This window comes from Myiozetetes cayanensis, unplaced genomic scaffold, assembly GCF_022539395.1.
Source record: "Myiozetetes cayanensis isolate MyiCay16 unplaced genomic scaffold, myiCay2020 scf5-8, whole genome shotgun sequence".
NCBI classification, from domain to species: domain Eukaryota; kingdom Metazoa; phylum Chordata; class Aves; order Passeriformes; family Tyrannidae; genus Myiozetetes; species Myiozetetes cayanensis.
In genome coordinates, this window is record NW_026087742.1 from 14,687,185 (window position 1) to 14,713,241 (window position 26,057).

The 26,057-nt window shown below is 39.9% G+C and overlaps 1 protein-coding gene across 1 annotated transcript in view; it reads right to left on the reverse strand.

Moving 5' to 3' along the window:
* Positions 1 to 26,057, reverse strand: part of ADAMTS5 (ADAM metallopeptidase with thrombospondin type 1 motif 5) — a 46,896-nt gene that overhangs the window by 12,978 nt on the left and 7,861 nt on the right. The window contains exons 2-4 of the mRNA XM_050332716.1: positions 21,049 to 21,181; positions 6,286 to 6,453; positions 290 to 573 (exon numbers count right to left, since the gene is read on the reverse strand). Coding sequence (XP_050188673.1) covers positions 290 to 573; positions 6,286 to 6,453; positions 21,049 to 21,181 — 585 coding nt within the window. The remainder of the gene's footprint in view (positions 1 to 289; positions 574 to 6,285; positions 6,454 to 21,048; positions 21,182 to 26,057) is intronic.

A 26,057-nucleotide genomic window follows, 5' to 3' on the forward strand; every position in this document is an offset into this window, starting at 1 on the left:
GTCAGAGAGCTATGTCCTGGTACTGATTTACTGAACGGGCACATCATCTACTCTGAAAGGATGCTCCCAGTTTTCCAGGAATAAAGGCCTTCATACTTGAAGAAGAACAAGCTTCCTGAACCTCAGCAGCATTTTTCCTATATCCCTCACCAATAACAATCCAAGTATGTTCTAAAAAAACCAGCAGCTTTCAATCTGACTTCCATGAAGTCCCTTGCACTCCCACAAAAATCAGCAATTTGAAGATCACGCCTTCAAAAATCCCCTAGGGTAGCAGCTGGTAACTTACTGAGTAGTACTTCTTCTTGGTTTTGTCAACACATTTTCCTTGGAGGCAGATCCTTCCTTTTCCACATGGTGTTCCCTCGACAGCAGGGAGCTTCTTAGTCAGACAGACCATCTGGCCTTGGCGCACAACGGCACACCAGAGGCGAGAGCACACGTCCATCCCAGGGCACACGGTGTACTCGGGCCCGAACGCCAGCTTGCACTGACGAATGGCATCGTACGTTTGTCCCGGGAGCTCCTCGGGGCCCACGATGTGCTTCCTCGGTTGGTCCAGCAAACAGTTACCTAAAAGAGCCATCCAGCCTGTCGTTATTACTCATTTCCCTAATTTTCTCTGCAGAGCTGCAAATCCGACAGGTAAGGCAGAACAATGATGACAGCAAACCTCGCTCAAAGGAGGTTGACTAAAACAGGGAGGCTCTCTGAGATGACATCAGGTTTTGCACAAGGTCACACTGCTGCCACTGTGTTCTCACCCAGCAGCACACCAGGTGCTGAGCTGCCTATTTCCCATCTGAGGGTGTAAGTGAGTTTTACTCGGGTCCCTTTGGCCTTTCATCCTGGTTTCCTTTATGCGATGACTCTGGACGCATTCCACACTATCAGTTTGTGACTTAAGGAGTGAGCAAAGTAAGCAAAGTTGCCATTTGAGTTCTGAGACAGAATGTCAGAAATGGTAAAAAAGCTTCTAGAGCGATGCCAGAAAAATCAAAAAACACAGACTTGTAGCCAGTGAGGCATTAAAAAAAGAAAAAAACAGAGGGAAAAAAAATCAAAACAAAAGGAAAAGAAAAAACCCTAACAGACCAGAGGAAAAATATAAGCTGCATATCAAAACTAATGCTGGTGGTAAACCTGGTCCAGACTCTCCTTCTAAAGAATGGTACTCGGCTGCTTATGGATTTAGTTTGAAGAGGGCTATCCATTTAATAAAAAATACATAAATATCAGGAAGAAAAAATTGCATAAACATATAGAATCATATATGTTCTTTAAGATCTACTGCAGTGGTCAAGATTTGTCTGGCACACTCTAAACATGAAAATTCCCATTTATGTTGTAGGCATCTACTGATAGCTATTTTTTTACTACTGGAAACCTCACTTGTTGACATGCAGAACTATTTATTCAGTGTAACCTCTTTTGCACTTCATGAAAGGGATATGTGGTCTGGGCAAGCTTCACTTATCCTTGGCCAAAATAACTTACCACAATTTACCTCACTTTGGAATCTAGACCAGTGTTCTTCAGCTGGATCATGGGTGAAAAAAGCCTATCTATAAAAACCTCACTATTTACACAAAATGGAATAGAATTTCAAGCTATGGCAGTGAATTTAAAGAAACCAAATACCTAATTTCTCAAAATACCTAATTTCTCATTAACTTGGGTTTTCCTTCCAGAACTCATACTTACTGCAACTGTTATTTTGTTCCACTAAAGACCAAGACCCAATAGCCAAATTGGCTAAAAATTCTTTCTGCATTACCACTTACTACCAAAAACCCTCTGTTTTGCTAAACCTGTCCCACTTGTTGACCCTGATTTACCCCAGCCTTATGTGGACTATGCTGACTTTTTTAATGCAGGCAAGGTGTGCCAATGCTAACTCTCATGAGATAAAGATACTTAAAAGTACCCTGGCATTCAAAGGTTGTTGTAGTGTAAAACATTGGAGACATGATGAGGAGTGAGGAAGCACCTATCTTTTTTCTGGAGCTTCTGAAAAGCACATAAGAGGCAGAAATACACTTTGTAAAAGTAAATTAACAGTGGAAATCCTACTTCATTTACCTTGTGATGAGGAAGGAAGCTAATACATTGTTAGGGCAGTGACGGGAAGTCAGTAGCATATCAACATTCAGTATTATACACTGCTATTGTACCTATAATGAAGTTTATCAAACTCACAGGTAAAACTCTTGTTCAGTATTTTAAAACATCATAATAACATCTCATTTCACCATGACAGGCACCTCTGCCCCTCACTGAGATCTACCTTGACTGAAACGCCTGAAACACAATTTTAGAGGAAAAGGAAAGAAAAGTCTCATTCTTGCCTATACTTATCTGTCAATCATTTTAGTTAAAACCCATTCAAATACCTTTCACATTGAATAACAAACAGGTTTCACAAGCTTACATAGCAAATATAGCATTTTTCCCCTCCGGAACACATTAATTCATAACTGAAGATAGTGAACACCACTAAGGATTCCCCACAGGAAAAAAAAATATTGGTAGGGAGTAGCAGTGTCTATGTTTAGACAGGTTGCAATGAAGTGCAGGTGTTTTTACCATGAGCTGGCACAACCTCCTACTTGCAATAGTAAAAAAAGATTTGAGAAGCTGGAGAAAAGTTTGCCCTGGGCCCCCTGGCTGAGAGGGCAGAGAGGGCTTTTCATTCACTGTTAAACTTCAACATACAGAACATGTATATTCTGCAATTCCCATTTTTTGTCCCAAGTACCAAAGAACATCTTTGTGCCCCGGAATAGAGCAACATTGTTGGCTGATGACAGTCCTAATTAAGCCTTCTCATTATCTCTCTCAATGTTTTGTGTAATCTATCTTGGGGAAAAAAAAAAAAAAAGGTGGAACGAGATCTGTGCAGGAAGCAGATAAGCAGGATATAAATTAATTAAAATACAAACAGTCCTTGTTTCAGGTTGCACCGAGCACTGTGGCTGAACACAATAAATCCCAGGCAATCATACCACAGCCTCGTGGTTGGCATGACAATAAAGGCAATTAGTACCTTTGGAAAGGCTTTGCTAAAAGCAGATGGAAATAAATGTCACTCTCTTCTGGACACTAACTGAGCCTTTTCTTCCTAAATGTCAAACTGCTGTCTGGGGTCATCTCATGAGTGTAAAACAAATGGTGATATCATGACAGCACTGTTTATCGTTCTCAGAGCAGGCCTCTGGACACAGGGAAGCAGGACCTTGATCCTCCCCAGACCTCCTGGTTGACCTTGGACAAGACATTTATATTGGGATTTATTCAGCTGACTTTAGCTGTATGTAATGCTGGTGTCTGCAGTGCAGTCAGCTGTCAGGTGTTTCACTACTGAGGCAAACAAGTTTATGGTGTAATTAAGCACCACTAAGGCAACGGATGAGCTGCAGTGCTGCTGATGCCATTGATTAGACCTCTCTGCACAACGATGGGAACTTGAATACCCAGTTTAGGAGTTACCTACCTACATAGTAAGTACCCACATTTTATAAGAATAATTTAGTCCCCAACATCACCTTCCAAATTTAGAAATTAGTGATATGAGTATTTGACAAAGCTGTGTCAAGGAATTAGAGTAAAGACTGTAATGTTTTCTATTACAGCAGAACAGGGTGAACATCTAAATCTGCATGGGAAGCTTACTTAAACCTTCGGTAAGACACTGATTGCTCATTTGTAATACAGTACTGCTAACAGATCCAAACTTCTGGACTTCATTCATATTTAATTTTGCTTACCCACAAGAAGGAGCAGTTGAACTATTTTATTTCCTTACACCAATGCTGCCATGCCCTGTTTGTCATCCCAAAGCACAATTCATATGCTCATTTCCACTCAGATCTGCATCGTGCCTGCTGCACTTCTTGAAATTACACCCAAATGAATGAGGATTGTTTCCTCTCCCTAGAAGCACTTAAAAGAGATGGGATTTTCTTCTTTCTGTGGCAAGATTAGTGGGGGGCTCCTTCTTGAAAACAAAATGGAAGGGAAAACACTGAAACTATGTAACAGTACATCTGCCTCACTTAAGGAAAACCCAAAAAGTAGACACATACTTAACCCAAAGGAAGCACAGAACTGTGGCATGTTTGCACTATTCCTTTATCAGCCCAAAGCTGATAGGCAGCATTGCTCTACTAGGACCCTGTTTCTGATACATACACTCAATGTGCATTACAAATGGGAATGATGGAGCTACAGATTAATTCACTGTCTGAAATAAGAAAATAAAACTAGAATATCCCTTCCAAAAATAATGCATGTCCTTTCAGCGCAGTAATTTGAAGAAAGTGCAGTTTAAATCATTGACCATTTTTACTTCACGGATAGCGTTTGCATTCTGTTAAGACTGATCTTTGATTTAAAATAAATAACTATAAAATTATAAATTTCAACAGAAGAGAAGACTGTTACTCAGCAAAGGTCTCTGAAGGGCTGATCTATCAAGAAAAGAGATTCCCTAAACACCGTGGTTTTGAAATCACACCAATCAGTAACAACATTAATTCTCAGAGGACTATGGAACTCTGTGATGAGAGGTTCAAATTATATATTAATTATTTCATCATATCAATAACTCTTTAAGATTACATACCTGAGTGACTACTACTCATGAGTTTTAGAAAAGGCAACGTAGCCCAACCTATTCCTTAACAGACTGACAGATTCTAAGTCCTTTACATGCAGCAAAGAACACATGACATTGTGAAAAGCTGAGTGGATAAAAGGTGTCCCTGCCCACAGCAGGAGGTTGGAATTACATAACTTTAAGGTCCCTTCCAACCCAAACCATTCTGTGATTCCATGATTCAAGGGAAAGTGTCAGCAGCTGAGGACTGCCAAACTCCTCGTGCAAGAACTCAGCACTCATGATGAACAAGGAGCCCATAATGCAGCTCTGAAGGATGGGAAGCTCTTGCCTATTTGTACATGAAAAAGCTGGCAGTTACACTGTTAGACCTCCAGGACAGGTTGTCACAGGCCCACCTTACTTCAATATTGAGACTGGGCCCTTTGCTTGCTTTGTTGCTGAAGAAAGCAGCTCGCTGGATGCATAGTAAAGAGAACAACTCAGGTCACAAAAAAAAAAAAAACAAAAAAAAAAAGGAAAAATACAACCTTTCTACTCGCCTGCAGCAGGTGAGGAAGAGAGGAGGAAAAACAGGTCAGAGTACCTTTTGCTCTCTAAGAGCTTATTTATGGATGGTGGGAGAAGTCCCTTTTTTTACCCCCGTGGACTGCACTGTACCTCAGTAACTAAACTCAAAAGGGAAAGTTCTCTTTGTATGTGGAAACTAACTCGGTAATATTAAGTCACTGCCAGAGCAATATGGACCATAAAACAGGACAGTACAGATTAATAGATCTAATAAAATCAAGAGAAAAAATTAAGTCATTCTCCAATCAAGAAAAACAGAAGAAAATATTTCAGAGAAAATTAGTTGACAAAATATTTAAGAGCAAACCTTTACATACAGCAGACATACCATAGTTTTTATCCATAAGCATTTCAGTTACCATAACAACTTGATCTATTCACTCAATTATGTCATTTTTATCTCAGCATTTTGGAATTTCAGTGGTTTATTTAAGAACTGCTGTTGCTTTGGGAGCACAGTGAAGACTTTAAAACTCATTAAAGAGTGAAGACTATGCTTTTTTATTTCTACCTTTGGAAAATGAAAGTTTTGCACTTATTCTCCAAGAGCTAAATTTCATATTTAACAAAGTAGTTACATGACTTTGGAAGGTAAGCTCCTGGGGCAGAAATTACCTTTTACCATATATAGCACAGAGGAGTCTGTATTTATATAGTAAATACAATGGCATTATAAATGTAATAAATATAACAGCATTGTAAACATAATAAATGCCATTAATGGTAACAAGAGCTAACTCTAGGTAGACTGTATCACCCACTTTAATTTCTGTGAGGAAAAATCCCTTTCCTTGTGGCCTTTGTTTAAAGGACCCTCTGAGCTCAGATCTGTGGCATTTAGGAAGACTTGCTTTTAAATAAACCTCTCAATTTTCCAAACCACAGTATTGCAAACATATACTCCACCAACTCTTTCTTTTCTCTTCCATTTGAACCACTGCAGGGAGGGTGAGACTGCCAGGCTTTTAGATTGTTGCTCAGTTTTGCAAGCACTTCCAAGATAGTCCTGAGGATGACCAAGGAATGAACAAGCTGCCATAAGATGTTCTTATTTAAAAAATAGATCACAGTAAAAACTGAGGTGTGATAATACATACCATGACCATCATCAAAAAATTCTGTAATAGTTGCTGAGGTGCATTTGGACCAGGGTTTTGAAGCATCAATGCTGGTCAGAATGGAGGACATCAGGCGCTTGTCTTCCATGGAGCCAAAGTTCTCCTCACAAAATTTGGAGTCATCATGGGAAAGCCCAAGCAAGTGCCCTACAGATATGAAACAAATAAAAAAAAATATATTACTATCCATAACCATAGAATTTACCAGCTGGAGCTCACAGTCATGGCAAAATGAATTGTGTAATTCATTCTCAAATTTTAAAGAGCAGACCAAAGCAGGGCGCTTGAAATGTGGTATCTCTGCCTAAAGAAAAAAACTAAAAAGCTGTGACAGTTTACACCATTACATATAGCAAAGCAGTAACGCCACCAGCTGACATGTCATTGACTAACTGAAACCTGATGGAAGGTAAAGGGAACTGCACTCAATTATATTAGTCAACAATTTAGTTCTTACTGTTTTTCCAAATCACCTTCAGAAAGAAAGACTAATACTTTACTCTGTAAAGGCATTCTGCAACTGCCTAGAAAAGGTGCTACAACATCTTTAAAATGGACAAAAATCAAAGTATTTATGATGGAACCAAACAACCTCTATATAAATTCTTAACATGAACACCTTGCTTAAATGCAAGAACCCTCTATAATATAAACTACATAAGCAATCTGAATAATGTTTTCAGTCTCTTTCATGTAGAGTCTTGTTTTGTGTTTTTTAGTTTGTTTTGATTAGGGTTCTAGTTTTGCTGGGTTTTACTTTTAAATATATATGGTACTGGATATTTGTGCTTCAGAACACAAAATAATGTGTGCATAAAGCAGAACTTGCAAAAATCCTTTATGTCCAGGGGAGTTCAGTCCAGTGCTACGTGAGCTCTTGTAAGTGTGAGAGCCCCAAGCTGCCAGAGTTCAAGAAGAGCTTGGACAACGCTGTTCTGTGCAGGGTCAGGAGCTGGACTTTGATGATCCTTCAGGGTCCCTCCCAACTCAGGTTATTCTATGATTCTATGAACCTTTCCTGTAGATCAGTGACCCCATCTTCTCTCCTCTCTGGGCAACAATAAAGGTCTGCAGATAATGCATCCTGTTCCCTCTCCAAACATCAGGTATAACTTTAATTTCCATGCCTACACTAGATCATTTTGCAGGCAACTTACTATCCAAAAGGTAGAAGAATGAATGGGAATAAAGCTGCAGAGAGCTCAAGCTCACAGTCTTCAGCCTAGGCCAGGAGATGATTAATCCGACATCCAGGGCTAGACCAAGAGTGCTTTAATAACAAGGATAAAGACCACCCATCAAAGCCATGTAGAGAAATAAACCTGATGCCCTGATGAAAGAGACATATTGTACTATTCTGCAATAACTAAAAGCCTTGTATGTACCATCAACTTCATGTTTTGGTATAGCCGTTGTAGACTAGCTGTAAGGTGACACAAGTAGGGAGGGACACTGATGGCAAGATAACATATCCTGATATCCAGAATCATAGACATGACAATAGTAATAATAATAGTAAAAAGTACAGCCTAGAAGAGAAGAAAATCAGCAAATTCTACCCATTTTCCTTCTATAAACTTGCTGTTACGTTGTTTTCATTTCCTTTGGGGAGAAGTCAAGAGGAAAGAGATGGAGGCAGCACTCACGGCTGAGCTGTATCTGAGATTAGAGAAGTCTGTGTTAAGGTTACAGGAGGTCAGAAATCAGGGTTTCTATCCCGTGAAAGATGCCAAGGTATCATCTGTCAGCCTTTACTCAGACACTGGGCTCCTGACCGAAGGATGGAGCTACAGGAAAAGTGACAAGAGGACCTTGATCTATCACTCCCAGTTGTAGCAGTGAGGACCAAGAAGAGCCAATCTTTCCTCTGCAGCTACTGAATCTCCACTGGAGGGGAGGTGGGAAGGAGAATGAAGAGGGCATTTATCTTTTTTTCCTCTCTTTCTCTCATGTGCACACATTTATCAACATAGTTCAAAGAGAGCTGCTATTTTGAATAAAAGGTCCTGCAATGCCTGATAAATGCTGGTAAGAATTTATTCAAGGAACCTGCATTAACACTGATGGGAGTTAATACTTCTTGCCCTGTTACTCCTGTTGCTAATTGCTACTGCAATGCTACACCACAAGTACATTGCTGCAAAAACATAATGAATCAAACTTCCACACCGCAGGCACATCTAATTTCTGGTGTGTTTTATATGCAAGATTTAGGCTTATTTTTTTTGGATAGGTAAAACCACTTTCCTTTGGTAATACTTACTGTATACGGTCAGATAATGCTATTTTTACACTGCACTGAGACACAGCTGAGTATCAGTAAGTACGTATCAAGTTTAAATCTGATAGAGCACTAACATAAAGATGTGCTCTGAAGAGATGACAGCAACTTTGTTTTATTTAAGACTAATGCTGGTGTTGAACAAAACAATTTACTACTAAAATTATTATTTCACTGCATTTCTGTGGATTGATGGATTTCTCTGACAGAGGAACCAAATAATCAGCGCATCGCTTCTAACCTACAGAGCAAATTCTGTGGAAGTGCCACAGGCTGAGGGTTTGATGCCTCAGCAGCTACTGTGCCAAGGAGGACTGCCTCTGACTTCACCAAAGTCCCAGACAGTGACAATGAGTGTCTTCAGTAAACACGAAGTTAATGTTATTTTTGGTTGCTGTTCTATGCTGTGTTATCTCTGAGCTGCTATTCCTGCTAATGCACTGAGGAGCACCAGGTCACACCTCACAGATGAGAACTGTGGGCAGAACTGACAGGTTAATGTAATATAAATAGAACCATTTTGTGTTGACATGTAATAACTCCTTGTAGCACGTTTCACCAGCGTTCTGCTCACCTAAGCAAGACAGGGCTTCAGGCCTATCCCCTGGCTCAATTTGTTGATGGACCCCTCAGTATGCAGCACTTCCCCTCATTTAAAGCAGGACCACACACTGCTTTGCAGAGCTGTTCAGGAGTTTCAGCCACTTTCTTATATTTAATTTGAATCCATTCACTTCCATATGCACATACTACCAATTGACTGAACGGAAATATTTGCAAAAAATTAGCCCAGCCAGCAAGAAAATGCCATGCTGGTTAGACTTAAGCTTCACTAGAGCAATCTTCTCTGAGACAACTTGTATGCTCAAAGGTCGCAGCAAGAATGCTTTTGTATTTACTGTCCCAAGAGTGCTCATAGTTGCAGAAATTACTTCATTGCAGCATGCTTGTGAAATAAGGTAATGAGGCTCTCTCAGTGGAAAAGGAGTTTCATTTCTAAGTCATTGGCTTGGTAGTAAACATCTCTGGGTGAATAAAAAAAGCTGGAAAACTGATCTGAAGAGTTTGGCTGAACAACATCACATGGCACACAACACATGTTCAGTGTAGGATATGAATGACAGCTGAGTGCAAACCAGCAGCTCGAGAACTTAATTTTTCAGAGTGGTCAACATTTTATAGCACCACTCAGAACTACCCAAAACTCTGTGATATGAAGCATTCAGTCTTGTAGGGCAGAATTTAAGTTTCTTAACTTCTGGTTACCAGCCTCTGGTACCACTCTGCAAGACTCCACCCATTTAAGGCACAATTTTGCTCTATATACAAATCCCTTTCTTGCATAACTGTACTTCACCTTTTGGAACTGTACATTTTATGTGAAGGACACTCCACGTGAGCACGTAATTAAAGACTTAATGCAATGCACACATTCACAGCCCTGTTAATGCTGATGCTTCCAAATGCACAACTTGAGCACCTCTGAGTTTCTCTGCTACCTGGGACATTCTTTCAACGTTCTGTAATTCTAAAAAGGCCTCTTTGCCTTTCCTACATGTGTTTTTCAGCCCGGGCTCCTCCTGCAGTGCAATTTGTAAACAATTTCAGCTCAGACTACCTACTGTCAGAGCAATGTGGTCACAACACATCAAACTATGGAAATCCTACAGCCAAGCAATGTGAATGCCGCTGGAGCAGGCCAGGCAGGACACTGTGCTTTAGCTTGATCTGTCTTCCCATCCTGACGACAGTTTAGTTTCCTTCTCTCTCAGCTCTGAGAGACACACTGACTCTGCAGAGAATGACACCACTAAACTGTGGGCTGAAATTCTTCTCCTTCCTTTCTTTTTTCTCCTTCATATAGAAAAAAATATCCTTCAGATTAGAGGAAGCTTGCAGCCAAATTTCAAGCTCTTCACTTTGAACAGAGCGATTGAAAATTTTTTTCATAACATGATTACAATTTACTCTCCCTCTCAGAAAAGTCTGGACAGTCTCTGTGGAGATGTTCAGAGTAAATAAATAAAATTAAATGCTTCTCAGGAGGCTGTTCAGCACAGAACATTTCATCCCAAATACTCTGGCAAAAGCACAGGAATCTGAAACAGGGTCATCTTCTGGAAAGTGTCAAGCTACTGGTTTCACCTTTAATTAGAGAGCAGCATAACTTCTATACTTTACAGTGGTAAATGGGGTGAGCTGAGGACACACCTCATTAACGGCGTCTACTTTGTCATATTAAATCAGGCCATTGTTCTAATGCATGACGGGAACTAAGACACTTACTTGGCAGACTTCAGCTTTTTGAGGAGAAGCTTCCCAAAGTATTTGTGAATCTCTCTTGTTACGTTTAAAATTTTCAAAAATAATTTAAAAAAAATCTTGACAAGGAAAGAATCACTAAGTAATAATGCATAATCCTGATTGTCAGTATTTGAGTTTCTAAATTAGCCACCAGTGACGTTAGCTGTTTACAGCATTAAATATATGGATTTTAGCTCTCCCTACTGATTTGCCAGTTAAAATGATTAGAGAGTCAACTTTGTCTGCATGCTTACAAACACTGTGAATGCAAATTTCCAAGGATTTTATGGAAACTAAAAATCCTAATTCTTATCCCAATCTTAATTTCCCTCTGTCCTAACTTTGCCTTTTAAGGCATTCTGACCAGACTTAAAAGTGATTAAAGCATAGGACAAACTTCCAATGGAGATTAAAGCTGGTTCTGCATTTCATTAAAAGGAATCAAAATTCAAAATATCACAGGGCTCTGTAATCTCTACTGCCTAGCTAAGTTATGCTCTTTTTAGCACAGAAGTGAGAACAACAAAATACTTCAACACCTGCACCCTTCGTCCTTTTGTACCCCAAAATTAAAGAAGGGACTCTTCCTGTCCTACTTCAAAAAGTCACTCCCCCCCACCCCGTGCATGCATGAACATGTTATCACATATTGCTCAGGAAATTAGGGGAGTTTCTGGCATTTACTGGTGGGGTGCTTCCTTTCATAAGAACCTGAGTGAAAAGGTTACAGGTGATCCTTCAAGTTATCCTGTATGTCAGCAGAACTCTAGAGAAAGCTTTGGACAAAAGCAAAGACTTAAGGAATACAAATCTTATAAAGAAGGCTTTTAAAAAACAATGCCAGTTTTAGCACCACACCATTTTGTACTACTATGAACGTCAAACCAAGCTATTGAAAAAAAAGAAAGGGCTCCCAGCAGCTGTGTAAAATGATGACTGATTGAGAATGGGTTAGTAGATCATCTGATGTTTTCTACTTAATGAAGCATCTTACTGGTGTTGACAGTTCCCACTGAGTGAAAATGACATAATATAATTTCACCAGCAGGATGGTGTTTAGTTAAGTTATGCTGTAGGAATGCACAAAATGGTGAAAGAAACAGATGGCGAGGAAGCAGGGTTTGCCCTCATGGAAGAGGAGTTAGCCTTCTTGCAAATTGGTTCTGTCCCAAGCCGAAAAAAGACCAACCACCTAAATGTACTGATATCCTTTCCTCGCAGCCTTCCTTCTCTCCCTTGAGGGGAGACAAAATGTAACTACTTCAGTAAACTCCTCAAAGTGGTGTGACAGCAACCTGCAGTCTTTGGACATGAGTATATTTTGGAACATCATCTGCAAGGGGCTCTTGGCACAGCTCAGCCAGTTTAGATTCTGAAGAAACAGGAACCGACAGCAGGCACCAGTCCCTGGATCCCAGTTCACCTGCACTGTCTGCATTGCTGATAGTGGGCCTTGCACTGCACAGGCTTCCCTAACCCAATACTACTGAAGGCCAACACCTGCTACAGCCCAACAGGAAATAATACCTGCAATGGGTTAAGAAAAAAAATTCTTATGGCTTGTAGGAATAGGGTGTATATTCCTAATATAAAGTGGGAATACTCCAAAGCAATTATGACATCAGCTAAAACTTCGATCCTCTCTAAGTATCAGGATACAAACAGCTCTGCAGGGAAATCAGGAGTTGGATATGTGGTGAAGCACACTGGACTGCAGCTATCTTATTCCCAGAAGCACTGGGAAGCAAAACAGAATGCCAGAATCACAGAATATCCTGAGCTGGAAGGGACCCACAAGGATCACTGAAGCGCAGCTCCTGGCTCTGCACAGGACAGACACAAGAATCACACCATGGGCCTCAGAGTGTTGTCCAAATGCTTCTTGAAGCTTGGATATTTCTGATTTTTCTTAACATATAGTTCTAGACTTTCTGTAGAGGTTCTCTGAGAGAACAGCATGGAAAATTACTCTGACCTCATTCATTTTTCCCTTGTATCTCAACCATAAGAAGCAAGAAAACAAGGCGTCCACAATGCACAGCAAGCAATCTCCAGCTTTTGCTAATGCACAAACCACGGTGGCTTTCCTGGGAAAAAGCCAACAATCTTGTTTATGGACATACACTGGTCTCTAGTGCTTGAACTGAACAGCTTGTCAAAGTACAGCTCTTGCACTCCATTTGACCACAGGACACATGCAAAGTGACACATCATGCTAAAAAATGCTGCAGGCATTGTAATTTGTTTTCTTAGAAAAGCTCAACTCTGATGAAGCATGTGTTTTCCAGTGAGGTCATGCCTTTCCCCTAATTTTCAGTTGGGATGACTGGGGTACAAAAGAAGGTCAAGTGATTTGCCCAAGGTTACCCAGCGAGTCACTGGCTCTCACGGGATCAGGATTCAGGAAGCTCCTGGCTCAACATTCCTTGGTCTAATCACCAGCCCATACCTTCTGCATTAGCCTCCTGCTCTCTGCTTTGGTAAACAAAGATTACATGTGGTAACTCTTCCAAAATAAAACCATTTCTTTTCACATGTACTGTTTTTCCAACTTGTGTCAGTACAGTTTTTCCAACGTGTTAACAATTTCATAATGGTATCACAAATCCTCTTGAATTCATGGGAATTTTGCATAAAAATGATGGACCTAAGCAATAACAATTAATAAAGTTGGTGTTTTTTTTAATAAAACAGAAGGTATTTGAATTACACAAGCTTACAAAAAAATTGCATAGAATATAAACTGCCTATTCCTCTTTCTTCATCCTTGAACCTTCCTCCCAATTTTCTTTTCTTTGACTGCTATCAATCACTTATGAAAGAAAAAAGAATGAAAAAAAAATCACTCTTTCTTTTAAATCTCCAGCCCAGAGGCAGTTTTTAATATTTCTGGCTTAAAAGAGTTCGTCAGACTAAATGAAACAATAGTATGAAGTGCAGCTTCTTTTCAGGAGCAGACATAAAAACAAGCCACAATCAGACATTCATACACCAGTGCTGCAGACTTTACACAAAACAAACTCGGGCTGAAAAGGCTTGTTTTAACAGACTTCTGTGGGAGATCACAGAAACATCACCCCGTCAGACAGGCAATTTGCAAGCAAAATTCTGGCCAGGCAATGTAGTCAAGGCAATCAGAGCCCACTATGTCCACACAGACCCAAATAATCATTAAAAACATGAGGTCTTGGAGGTCCACGCTACATCTGCTGCACTAATTAATGAGGCACGTAGAAAATAAATGTTAATTTCAATGACAAAGTGGGAGATGGTGACACCTATTTCACATCTGTTCAACTCAAGAGTAACTTGCAAAGAGTATAATTCATGGCAGCTCATGGTAAATGAATGAACTCCAGGAGAGTACACAGTCCAAAAATGTGCTTACTAGGTAATTCTGCCTTCCTTTCTGCAACAGAAGTACCTTGTCCACAAAAACTACAAGATCATATGGGTAGTATCTACCTGCCAAGGAGGAGAACAGTCCTTACTTTACCCTGCAGCCTGGAAGACTGGGGGTCAGGTTGAACACTGAGCTTCTTTTAGGATCATAGAATCACCTAGGTTGGGAAAGACCCTTAAGACCACTGAGTACAACCAGAAATATAACACTGCCAAGCCCACCACTAAACCATGTCCTTGAAATATTTTTTGATAATGACTGTTCTGAAACATTAGACAAAATATATTTTATTCTCAACTCCTTTGCAGTTGCAGAGATACTGATGTTTCACCCTATATATCTGGCTTTAAGTTACGATGTTCAGGATCTATAGCAGCTTCTCAAAGCATGGAGTTTGTTTAATCTAATTCTTCATGAGGTTACATGTACACAGAAATCAGCACAACTCCAGAAAACCTCTGAAAACTCGGGCAATGTTAGTGCTCTGTCTGAGTCACTTCCTGAAGCCTCTGCTTGAGAACCTGGCCCTCCACCTCCTCACTGCTCTGTCAGGACCACCTCACAGGCATTATTATGCCCAGTCCACTCAGACTTTAAAGCACATGATAGATAAAAAGCTCAGGCATTCTCAGAATCTGAAGATTATATTTTTCTACAGGATATGCCCATATGAACTGTCTCACCTTCACCAAATAAGGTCTGCTCTTAAGCACCAGATCTGCTGCAGGTGGAACAATTATATACTTTATACAATATTACAAGTTAATAAAAATATTGTTGGGTAAGCCAAGAATATTTATTCAAAATTTTAGCCAGAACCCTTTTATACACCTGATGTTTGCTTTTTGAAACATTAGCTCAATTTTCTGCCCTACCTTCACCTCTTGTGAAGGCTTAGCTTTGACTGCCCATCTTTTCTCTTAATCAAAGGGGAGATGTTCATGAAAGCTTAATTCAAGGGCTTTTGCAAGCAGAAGTTAATATAGAAGTTTGAAAAAGGTTCAAAGAGAAGGAATCAAACAATTGTCCTGATGTATGTCATCAGGGAAGACTTGGATGAGTGTACTCTCTCTCTTTTTTGTTGTTTTAAAAAAGCAAATCTGCCTAATTATGATTACCTGGATATTTGCCTAAACTTCATCTGTCATGAAGGAAACATAATATGAGAGTCAGAAAGCCTTCACCGTTTTTTCATGTGGCTATGAGATTCTCTGCCCTTGGCAATGTATCCCCCTTGAAATGAAAGGCTACAAAAGATTTGTAGCTGTCAAGTCTGAAGCTTGTCTTTATCTGCTTTATCTTGACAGCCTTGAAATCAAAGGGCTACATGTTCAGCATGTGGAAAAGTGGAAAAGAAAAGATTACTGTATTTAGTTACTTTTGAATATACAGCAAAATGAGCACATGTGGTAAAATATGGGAGTATTTTTTGACTGTTCTATGGACATCAAAAGCAACACTACCATGGGAGTATCATACACACTGTTCCCAGTTTAACTTTTTACTTAAGACGGGTCAGAATCGTAGTTTGCTAATAACCTTACATAGGTTAGACATGGCTTTCTTTCCACAGAGGCCTGCAACTCAAACACAGGCTCAGGTTCTGAATAAATAGCTTCAAACCACTCAGAATTCACCAAAATGGTATTCTGACATATTTCAGTGACCACCAGAGTTGAGATGCCAGGAGTGACACCTCACTTTTAAAACGGCTTCTTTACAGAAAATCACGCTCTCTAATAAATCACATTTTGCCAATGGTGCTTGTGACACTTTTGTTGCCAGTGGTGGCAGATGCTGAAGAAGATTTGCTATTAAACATGTTACTTAATATTTGGAAGAAATTCTTCCCTGTGAGAGTGATGAGGCACTGGAACAGGTTGCCCAAAGAAGCTGTGGCTGCCCCATCCCTGGAAGTGTTCAAGGTCAGGTTGGATCTGACCAGCAACCTGGTCTAGTGAAAGCTGTCCCTGGCAGGAACAGGTGTAACTAGATGATCTTTAAGGCCCCTTCCAACCCAAACCATTCCATGATTCAGTTTTAGTTTCTGTACAGTTACTTGATTTTAGGCATTACATAGTATGGCTGTGGAGGAAGTTGTGATAACTTCACATAACCACAGAAAATGAAGCTCATCAGAGACCTTGAAAAGGCATCTTGTGCATGCCTCTGCCCTAGGGTAGGATCACCAGCCCCTAAGCCACAGCTGTTTTAGTCAGACGGTTCCTGTGAAACTCCAGTAATGGAGATTTCACAGCCTCCCCAAGCAAATAATTTCTGCCCTTAACTGTCCTGGTTAGATGATTTTGGCTAATGCTTAAAGTAAATCTCCCTTGCTGCAATTTAAGGCCATTACCCCTTGTGCTGTCCCAGATGGACACAGAGAATAATTTATTACGCAAATTCTTGCAATCATTTTTTTAACATATTTGAAGGCTGCTTTTATTCCCCCCTTTGGCTTTCCCTTCTCTAAAGTCACATGTAAAAGATAAAAGAAAACTAATGAACAAAAGTTTAATTAGTTCCACATAGCAATACTAAAGTTGTATCCTAAAAATAAAATACTTGGAAAGAACATCAGTAAACCACATTACTCAGGACAGGAGGAGTAATAGCATGCCAGACTGTTTGTGCAACGGAGGAATAGGAACATTGCAAAAGGTCAAAGGGACATCATCATTGAGCAAAACGGCAGCGCTTTCTCTGCATTGACTCCTCTAAAAAAAAAAAAAAAGTTTTTCAAGAATGATGAAAAGAACAAAGATATACATAATTTAAGCTATTAGACCCACGTCAGTATCACTGAACTGAACTGGAGCTTTGCCTACTTGACTGCAGGAAGGATGCTTTTGTATTTAAGGATTAGATCAAAACTTTAGAGACAACTTTAATCCTTGGCTTTCCTTGAGACTTCCTTTGCGATTTGGGGAAATTACCCATTGATAAAACAAGTAGTAGTTTCACTATGTCCTCTTGAACTCTCCTTGTTTTGCTTTTGTAGATGACAAACTGTTTAGGATGGTGGGCTGTCTGTAACAAAAAGCATGTGGGACTCCAGCATAAGAGGAGCCCATCAGCAGAAACTTCTGACTGTGACTGCACCTCAAAATACACCATCAGGCTACTAAACACGGGTAATAGATATCCCACCACAAAATACGTTAAATTTAACTTCAAACTGATTGCCTGTGTCTGTTGGTGATGTTGGATCACGCTTATCTTCAGGAGATGCAAAAGTTGGCTTATAATTCAACATTATAAAGGCAACAAATCTCCAACCCCAAAGTACAGAATACTGCAGTAAGAATCTAATTATTTTTGTTTCCTGATGGTTATTTTAATAAGGGATATATGGAGAAGCAATATGCTAGTGCTGACCTATGAAAAACATAAAATAAATGTTGAGATTATGAGCTATAATAAGTTCTTTAATGCTTTTCTCCATATGTCCCCATAAAGCAGAGAAGTGCATGAATTAAGGAAACATCATTTTTCTACAGATAATAGGCTGATGATAACAAAGACTTAGAGAATGCCTACATGCTGCGCCTAAGCTAGCTCAGATAGCTTAGCAAAGCCATGGAGGTGTAGCTGAAGAAGCTGCTAAAAGTAAAAAAAGGCATCCATATGCCACAGCAGAATTTACTATTAGTGACTGGATGTCTTGAGAGGCTATGATTTAAATATAACATTTACGGTATTAGCATTGATTCTCTTTATTCTGGGGAGACACTAGATTATCATGCTCAAAGTTGCAAGGTTTCCTCCTGTTTTTGCTGCATTATCCTCATTTTTTTGCATTTGACATTGGAGACAAACTATTACTGATTTCCCTACATAGAAGTAGGACAAGATTCAGGTCCTACCTCATCAAACTTTATATATAGATCTCCACCTCTTATTGCCAACTAATCAGCTGGACTAAGAATTTGGTTGCATCTATTTCCTTCTGTGCTCTCCTTTACAGGCCTTTAGAGAGTTTGCCTCTTACTGCTGCTCATTCATACTCTGCCCCTCAAAAACCACTGGTCAAACTCCACCTATTTTATCTGAAAGAAATAAAATAAACCAAATATCTTACACATAATGTGGTACACTCCCTGGCAACAGAAGCAGCAGGCTTTACTTATCAGGCTGCTTTCTGGCTTCCTACGCAGGAATTGAACCTGAGCCCCTGAGCTGTGCATCGTCCTGTTTGGTTGAGATGCAGTTCAATTTGCTTTGATTGCCTTCCAGAGAAAGAATCTGATCCTGAAAAATGCTCTTCAATCCTTCAGAGGGGAAACATGAGCATTTAGGTCCCCTTGAAAGTTAAAGTGAGGACACACAGCCATTCTGTGGATCTAGTCCATGTTAATGAGGCTGAATCTGCTCTGCATGCACTCAGAGCAGGGTCACTTAAAAAACTGCAGAGAGTGACTCTGATTCACCTCATGGCTCACCTTGATATTCCTACTGACAGAAAGGAACATCTTAGAGCCCTCAGCATCCCTCTGACTTGCAGGGCATCACTTACGTTGCCATGTGAATTCTGCCAAGTAATTAAGCCTACTGTAAAATTAAAGCTACACCCTGCCCACAGGACAGTGGGAACTTTAAGATTTCTGGACTGTAGGAAGAAATCTGGTCTTCAAGTAAAATAAAGCAGGGTTTTCCCCAAAGTGCTTAACTAAAGGGTATCCATGCCACACTTTTATTTTTCATCCTTTTCTGACCTTTGATTTAATTTAAGTACTCAAACAATTTTAGCTGTGTTTTCTTCTCAACTTCTCCCACTTCAGGCCACACACACAAAGATCATTCTGTGACCTGACACTCTTCCTCTCTTAAAAACTTCTAGTGAAGAGAAAAAAAAAAGGATGTTATTTTAAACAGCCTCAAACTAAAGGTTTTAAGTCCATTAGGGTAGCTATATTCCCGCCTTTTTTACATTGAATATGTTCTTACAGATTCCTGTAAATGTCTAGGTATGAAAATTGCTCTTTTCCAAAGATGTTCTTCTAGATGACTAAAAATAATTCACTTTTGTTTATATTTTCTTTGTGCAGAATTCAAGGTAACGATATGTATGTTTACTGCTCATCCTTGTCTTTACTGATCTACATTCCTTCATTTTTAATCTGCCTGAATATGTATTTATTGCTGATAAGAGTGGTAGTTGAGACACATTACTCACCTCTTCACATGCCAGATACACTGGCGTCACAAGAAGGTTCCTCAGCCAACCTTGCCAATACCCACTAACCCTCAGCAGCAGGCACCACTTCTGGATGCAAGAAGATACAAGAAGTCCCTCCCAGCAGACTGGCCTTGGAATGACAGGCTAAGTTTGCAATCCCAGGTCGAGACCAGGTTCGTGACAGGTCGTTGGCCTCACAGCATCCGCGTCTTGGAGCCTCTGAACACACACAGTGTATTCGATGTGTAGCTCTATCTATCTCCAAAGGCTCTGAATTACTGATTTAAGAGGGCTTTTTCTTTTCTATTTACATTTTTGTTTATTAAAATAAAATTTCTGTTTGGGGGACTCGTCCTGCCACAATATTTTATGTTTTCATGCAACGTGAGATCCCCTGCCCAGCCACTGCTGATTTAATTTTTTTGTAGCTCCACAGGAACAGTAGGTTGAGGTTCACTTATCACTGAAGAGTCAGGTCACTGACACACTGACACACAAGCTGCTTTTACACACTTGGTGACCTCTGTTTGCTGAGCCAGAGGTGTATGTAAGGCATGCAACTCTTGGGCTCTACCTGCTAGCTACTTGAAAATTGAACTACTGCAATGGTACTCCCAAAGCAAACTTTACTTTGGTTTGGCTTGAGGTACAAGGCAATTCAGCAATTGGCTCTCTCTGAAAGTTCTCCTTTCCTTGTTATTTTCTTCCAAGAATGTTGAAAAAAAAAAAGGAAAAAAAGAACATACTCCACTCCACTTTTAAATTGCTGTTCACTCACTGAAGCGAATAACCCTTATAGCAAATGTGAACACAGTTCAAAAAACATCAGTAAATTAAGCATAATCAAGATAGCAGCATTCTCTCTGAAGGAATATATCATGACAGACATAATATCCCAGAACATCAACTTTCTTCTCTCACTAATTCTATCTTAAGTCCTTCCACAGGGTACATGTAAGGCTTCCAATTTAACTGCTGTGCACTGAGGTGGAAACTGGTTTTTTGACCAAACCTTTATCACCTAAATACTATTTCACTTATTACAGCATTCATATTAGTACCACATTTCACCATAAAGGTGGAATTTCCATAAATTTAGAAAAATATTAGAATTACAGGGCTTTTTTTTCCACAAAAGCCTTTCTCTAAAGGTAATACACTGTCCCAAGAAAAAAAGCTTTGTAATATCAGAGCATGCAAATAGTTCACAAATGTCAGTTATTTTCCACCCTGTATGCACTAAAAGGATGCAAATCACAATAGATGGGCCAAAAGCTTTCTCAAGAGGGACATGTATTGACATCTTTGGACAGTAACAGTAGCAGCAGCCTTTGAATTTTCACTTCAACTAATGCTTAGAAACGACACTGTCAGAAAGGAAACACCTACTGTGCGCCTTCACTTGCCTTCTGATCCCTTATTAGTTAACCCCGAAGTGCATATGTATACAGCCTTAATCCCCAAGTGAGTATCTGGACCAGGGGAAATCTGGAATTAATTGCGAAGTATTTTGGTTACTAATGCAGCTGTTACAAGTGTTTGATTTGGCAAGGGAACAGAAAAGGCACTGCATACCAATTTCGTGAGCCACTGTAAAAGCTGCGTGGAGGCCGTCATCTTCAATCACCGCACAGCTGCGCTCAGGAGAGCATATGGTCCCAACGTCTGCCATTCCCAGAGTATCACATGAATGATGCCCACATAAATCCTGCCCAGAAAAAGGGGGGAAAAAAAGGCATTAAAATAAATTTTTACACCCATAGGTAACATCCGGTTAAAGGCACCAGCCCTTTGCAAACAGCAGAGCCTGGGTAAAGACATCGTCTATCTAAAGATATCAATACAGTTTCAAAGCATGATGAGCCAATCCCACCCCAGTAAAATCAGTGGGACCATTTGCATTGACTTTAACAGGATCTGGATACGTTCTGTAACTAATTATTATTTCGTTTTCTGCTCAAAATTGCACTGAGGTAGATACTCAAAATATGCTGTAGAAGCATTTCTTCATTGGCAATAAAAATAGAATGTCCTCTCTATTTACCAAAGAGAAACAAAGGCACAGAGAGAATGCTTCAGATTCCTGATCAGTCCTTGAACCAGAGATCACCTTTCTTCTCCAAAGGCAAGTCTTACACTCTCACTTAAAAGAAATGAGATTGTTATATGTGAAACCTCGTTCCACATCTGTCAGGTAACACAATGATTAATAGTGTATTACCCAATATACCAAGTATTTAAGCAATTTTCAGAGGTTGCTTAAAGAGTCAGTGATGTGATAGAGTCCAAAGTGCCTTCATTCCCAGTCTTACTAGTGCACCAACTCGACCACGTCCCCTACACACAGATATGGGGTGTCTCCAAAAACCATGCAGGTAGCGTTACGTTTTTTCTTCCATTCAGGATGATGACAATGCTAATGATAATGATGGAAGGAACTTTGGTCACAAATCGTGTTTGAATCATCAGCAGTAACTTTTCTGTGCTTCTGTTGAAGCAGAGGGAAGAATACTAGCCTGAATATGCATACATAATGCTTTTTTTGGATGATAAAGAAAAGTAGGTACCATGCTATTTAGAACACTTCAACATCTCATTGTGCTTGAATGAAATTGTAATTTTCAAGGCATTATAGTATTATCAAATGTTATTATCAAAATGATCAAAGAGTACCTTTTTTCCCCTTCATTTTTAAGACTATCTGCTTCCCTTCACATCTCTTTTTATAAGGACTTCCTTTGATGAAGCCTTTCATAATTAATCCATCTGAATAACAGACACCTTGTATGAGGTTTGAATTGTACGAACAATGTTCACTGATTAGACAGGTTAGGCAAACTTGAAAATGCACAGGATTCAAAATCACTGAAGTAAAAGAAAAACACACAGAGTTCACAGATATTGTGACAGAGCATCTCCTTACAAAAAAATAAAATAATAAAAAAAAATAAAGTTGGGTTTTTTTCCCCCAAGAGGAAACAAAGAAATTTTTCAAGCTAAAAATACACAGCAATATTACATATATGAAGGAAGAATTTCAGGCTCAGTTCTGGCTTCCAGGTGTCTGGGAACTCTTTTCAGTAAGTGCATTCTTGGTGCTACTTAATACCAAGATTTAAATGCTGCAGTACCAATGAACAAAACAGCCTGACAAAAAGAAAGGGGATACAGTTCAAAAGTATTTCAATTTCCAAAATACAGGTGTAATCCATGGTTTAAGAAAAATTTCCATTCTGTAGCAATGCAGATAATATGTAGACAGCTTTCTCTCTAACCCCTCCCAACTCCCCTCCTCAGAATCCAATCAGCTCCCCAGACTTTGCCTCTGGCTCTGCATGGGTTATGGGAAGGTATGGGATGCCCATTTTTAAGTACTTTAAAAGAAATTCAAAATTTTTTTGCTTGTATTTAGGGAAATAAGCTTTGTATCATTTTCAACAGCTCTCAGCCAATGTTGAATGAGGCCCCAGGTGAGATCATGTTATTATAATGTCAAATATCTGGGGCATATTCAATAAAAATGACACAATCCTTAAACTCCTATTACTTTTGCTTGGGTTCATATCCATTTAGCCCTTTATGTATCACTTCTGAATCTGGTCCTTTTGGTCTAAGGGTACGTTTTAGATAAAATAAAACTATACATAGATGTAACTATAAGTGGTTTACCTACAGAAGCACATGTAACAAAACTGAGAAAAAATGCATGTGCATAGTACCAATAAGTATACCTTTCCATGGGGATATAATCTAAATAAATGAGTGTAAGTTGCATAAGAAGTAAGATACCTTTCTACTGCTCTCATGCAGTCCTAAAGGCTGGGGAAAAGTGGTTGGAAAGTAGCCCACTGGAAAAGGATCTGAGGATACTAGTTGACCGTGGCTGAACGTTAGCCAGTGTGTGCCCAGGTGGCCAAGATCATGGCCTGTATCAGCAATAGCGTGACCAGCAGGACTAGGAAAGTGATTCTTCCCCTGTACTCAGCACTGGTGAGGTCACATCTTGAGTGCTGTGTCCAGTTCTGGGCTCCTCACTACAAGAAAGACACTGAGGTGCTGGAGCGTGTCCAGAGAAGGATAACGGAGCTGGGGAAGGGTCTGGAGCACAAGTCTGATGACGAGCAGCTGAGGGACCTAGGGATTATCCAGAAGAGAAGAAGTTTCAGGGGAGACTTTATTGCTCTCTTCAACTACCTGACAGAAGGTTGTAGCCAGGTGGGGGTCAGCCTCTTCTCCCAGGCAACCAGTGACAGGACCAGAGAAAACAGCCTCAAGATGCACTGGGGTGTGTTTAGGTTGGACATTCGGAAGTAATTCTTCACAGAAAGGGTGATTAGATATTGGAAGGGCTGCGTTGAAAGGTGCTGGAGCCACTGTCCCTGAAGGTGTTTAAGGAAAGCATCGATGTGGCACTCACTGCTCTGGTCTCACACGTGGCAGTGTTTGGTCAAAGGTTGGACTTGATGATCTCAGAGGTCTTTTCCAACCTAAATGATTCTGTGATTCTGTGATAGTGCAATTTGACCTGAATCCACACAAGCTTGAAATTCTGAAACTGAAATTCTTACACACGTACCAAAAAGCACATAAATCAGACAGAAAGCAGCTTACTGTAGGAGGTCTAGACTACTCTAAGGTTGACAGTGGCAATAACAGTATAAAATGCATTAATTCAGGCTATGTCTCTGCATGCAGATTCTATGTCATCTAGTCTTTTGTTGTATTTGGGTGCAGTTATTACGTAGATACTTACATCAGTACTGCTGCCAATGTGGGCACAATTGTATCAGCACATAGATGTCTTATGGCAGTGCATGATTTACTTCTATTTGCATACAAGAAGCAGCTATGCCAATGATATGGCTGGGAATTTATACCAGCAGACACAACCAGACCTCACAATGATTCACTGGATTTGATGACACAAGTGTAATTAGAAAAATATAATCTTTTAAGCAGGCAATCTCATAAACTTCCTTAGAGTTACTTCTGATGGGATGTGGGGAACATGGAAAATTACGACAGGGATGTTAACCATAAGCAGCCCCTCTGACTCGTGGCTGGTTAGTAATGTCACCATCACCATTTCAAAAGCTATGCACAGGATTGCGTTACCATCTTCCTTAGTCATTAGGGCTGTATTAGTTAGAGGCTGGCCCTAGGAAATCCCACAGCAGGAAATAAATGGTTCTGAAAACTGTAAAATTACCTAGCTCCTCCAATTCCCCACGGACAGCTGGGAAACAGCTGTCCTCAGATGGTGTGGGACCAACGGTTCCCATAAAGGAGAAGAGAGTGACTGCACTGGGGTCAGGATGTGGTGGACAGTGATGCAGAAAAGCTCTGCTGCCTCCAGCCAGCCCCATTTCCACATCCACGCTGCTGCCCCAGTACTCTGAGTAAGGCTGTGTGGGAAGTCCTGAAGTCATGTACCAAATCCCATCTGGGAAGTGGCAGAGGTGGCTTGTAAAGGATTTGGGAAACAAGGACAGGAAATATTTTCTGGCATTAGCTTCTTTGTATATGAAGCTGTTTCTGGGACGTCTATGGGTTGCCCATCTGCTGATAGAGCAGGGCATGCAATGGCAAGGCTTTGAACAGAGATCATGTGTTAAGCCTCCTGGTTTTCCTTGCCAACTTCAGTCCTCAGTGACTGCCTGAGGATGCTTTTTCTCAGCTAATGCTGACATTGTCAAGAATCATTTGGGCTCAGCTCCGTTATGTTGTCAACTCATCGTCTCATTTATTCTTCACTTCTCTTGCCTCTGCATGATTTGAACTTTATTTCTATATCTAATATTTTCTATTTCTAATATTTCTATTCATAGCATCACATAGTATATATTACAAACAAAACTGTAGCCTATCAAGTGGTATGTCTGAGATAAATATTCTGAAAAGTTTGTTACTGGGTCAACTCACTGATACCAGCTTCCCAACAGTATGACTTCAAGTGATGTTACTGAAAATCATGCCTGTTTACACTTCCACTGATTTAAATCTTGATGGCAAAATTTCTCATGACTTAAAACTCTTATAGCTGCACTGGCTATGGATTATTTGCTACCACCATCGTTATATTTTTTTTTATTTTCCTGGGCAGTCTTGGAAAGCAATCTACAACTTTTAAGAAGTAACATTTCTGGGAGTACAGTAAAAGGTTTTATTCCCTTGAAAATATTTTAATTTTTCTGCTAAAAACAGGCCCCAATGTAATCATGCAAACTAAAAAATCTGTAAGGGTTGCCTCAACTTCTCATACTCCAGCTAAAGCACTAGGAAAAAGGGGACTCGGGATACTTAAGTTTCCCGTGATTATTTCACTCTGGTGTTTTGCTTCTATTAGAAAGTTAATCAGTTACTCAGATCTGTATACTCAAATGCCTTGAAACAGTGGCAGAAGCTTCAAAGAATGAGTGTTTCTTGATATTTCTAAACAAGGAATGCAGCCTGGCCCTTGATCTGCGTTACAGTAGTTTCAAAACAAGAATGACTAGGAAATGCATTTGTTACACAGGAGGCAATAGATGGCAAGACTTAAAACTTTGGCAAAGGAATGACTTAGGAAAACTAAGCTGTACATC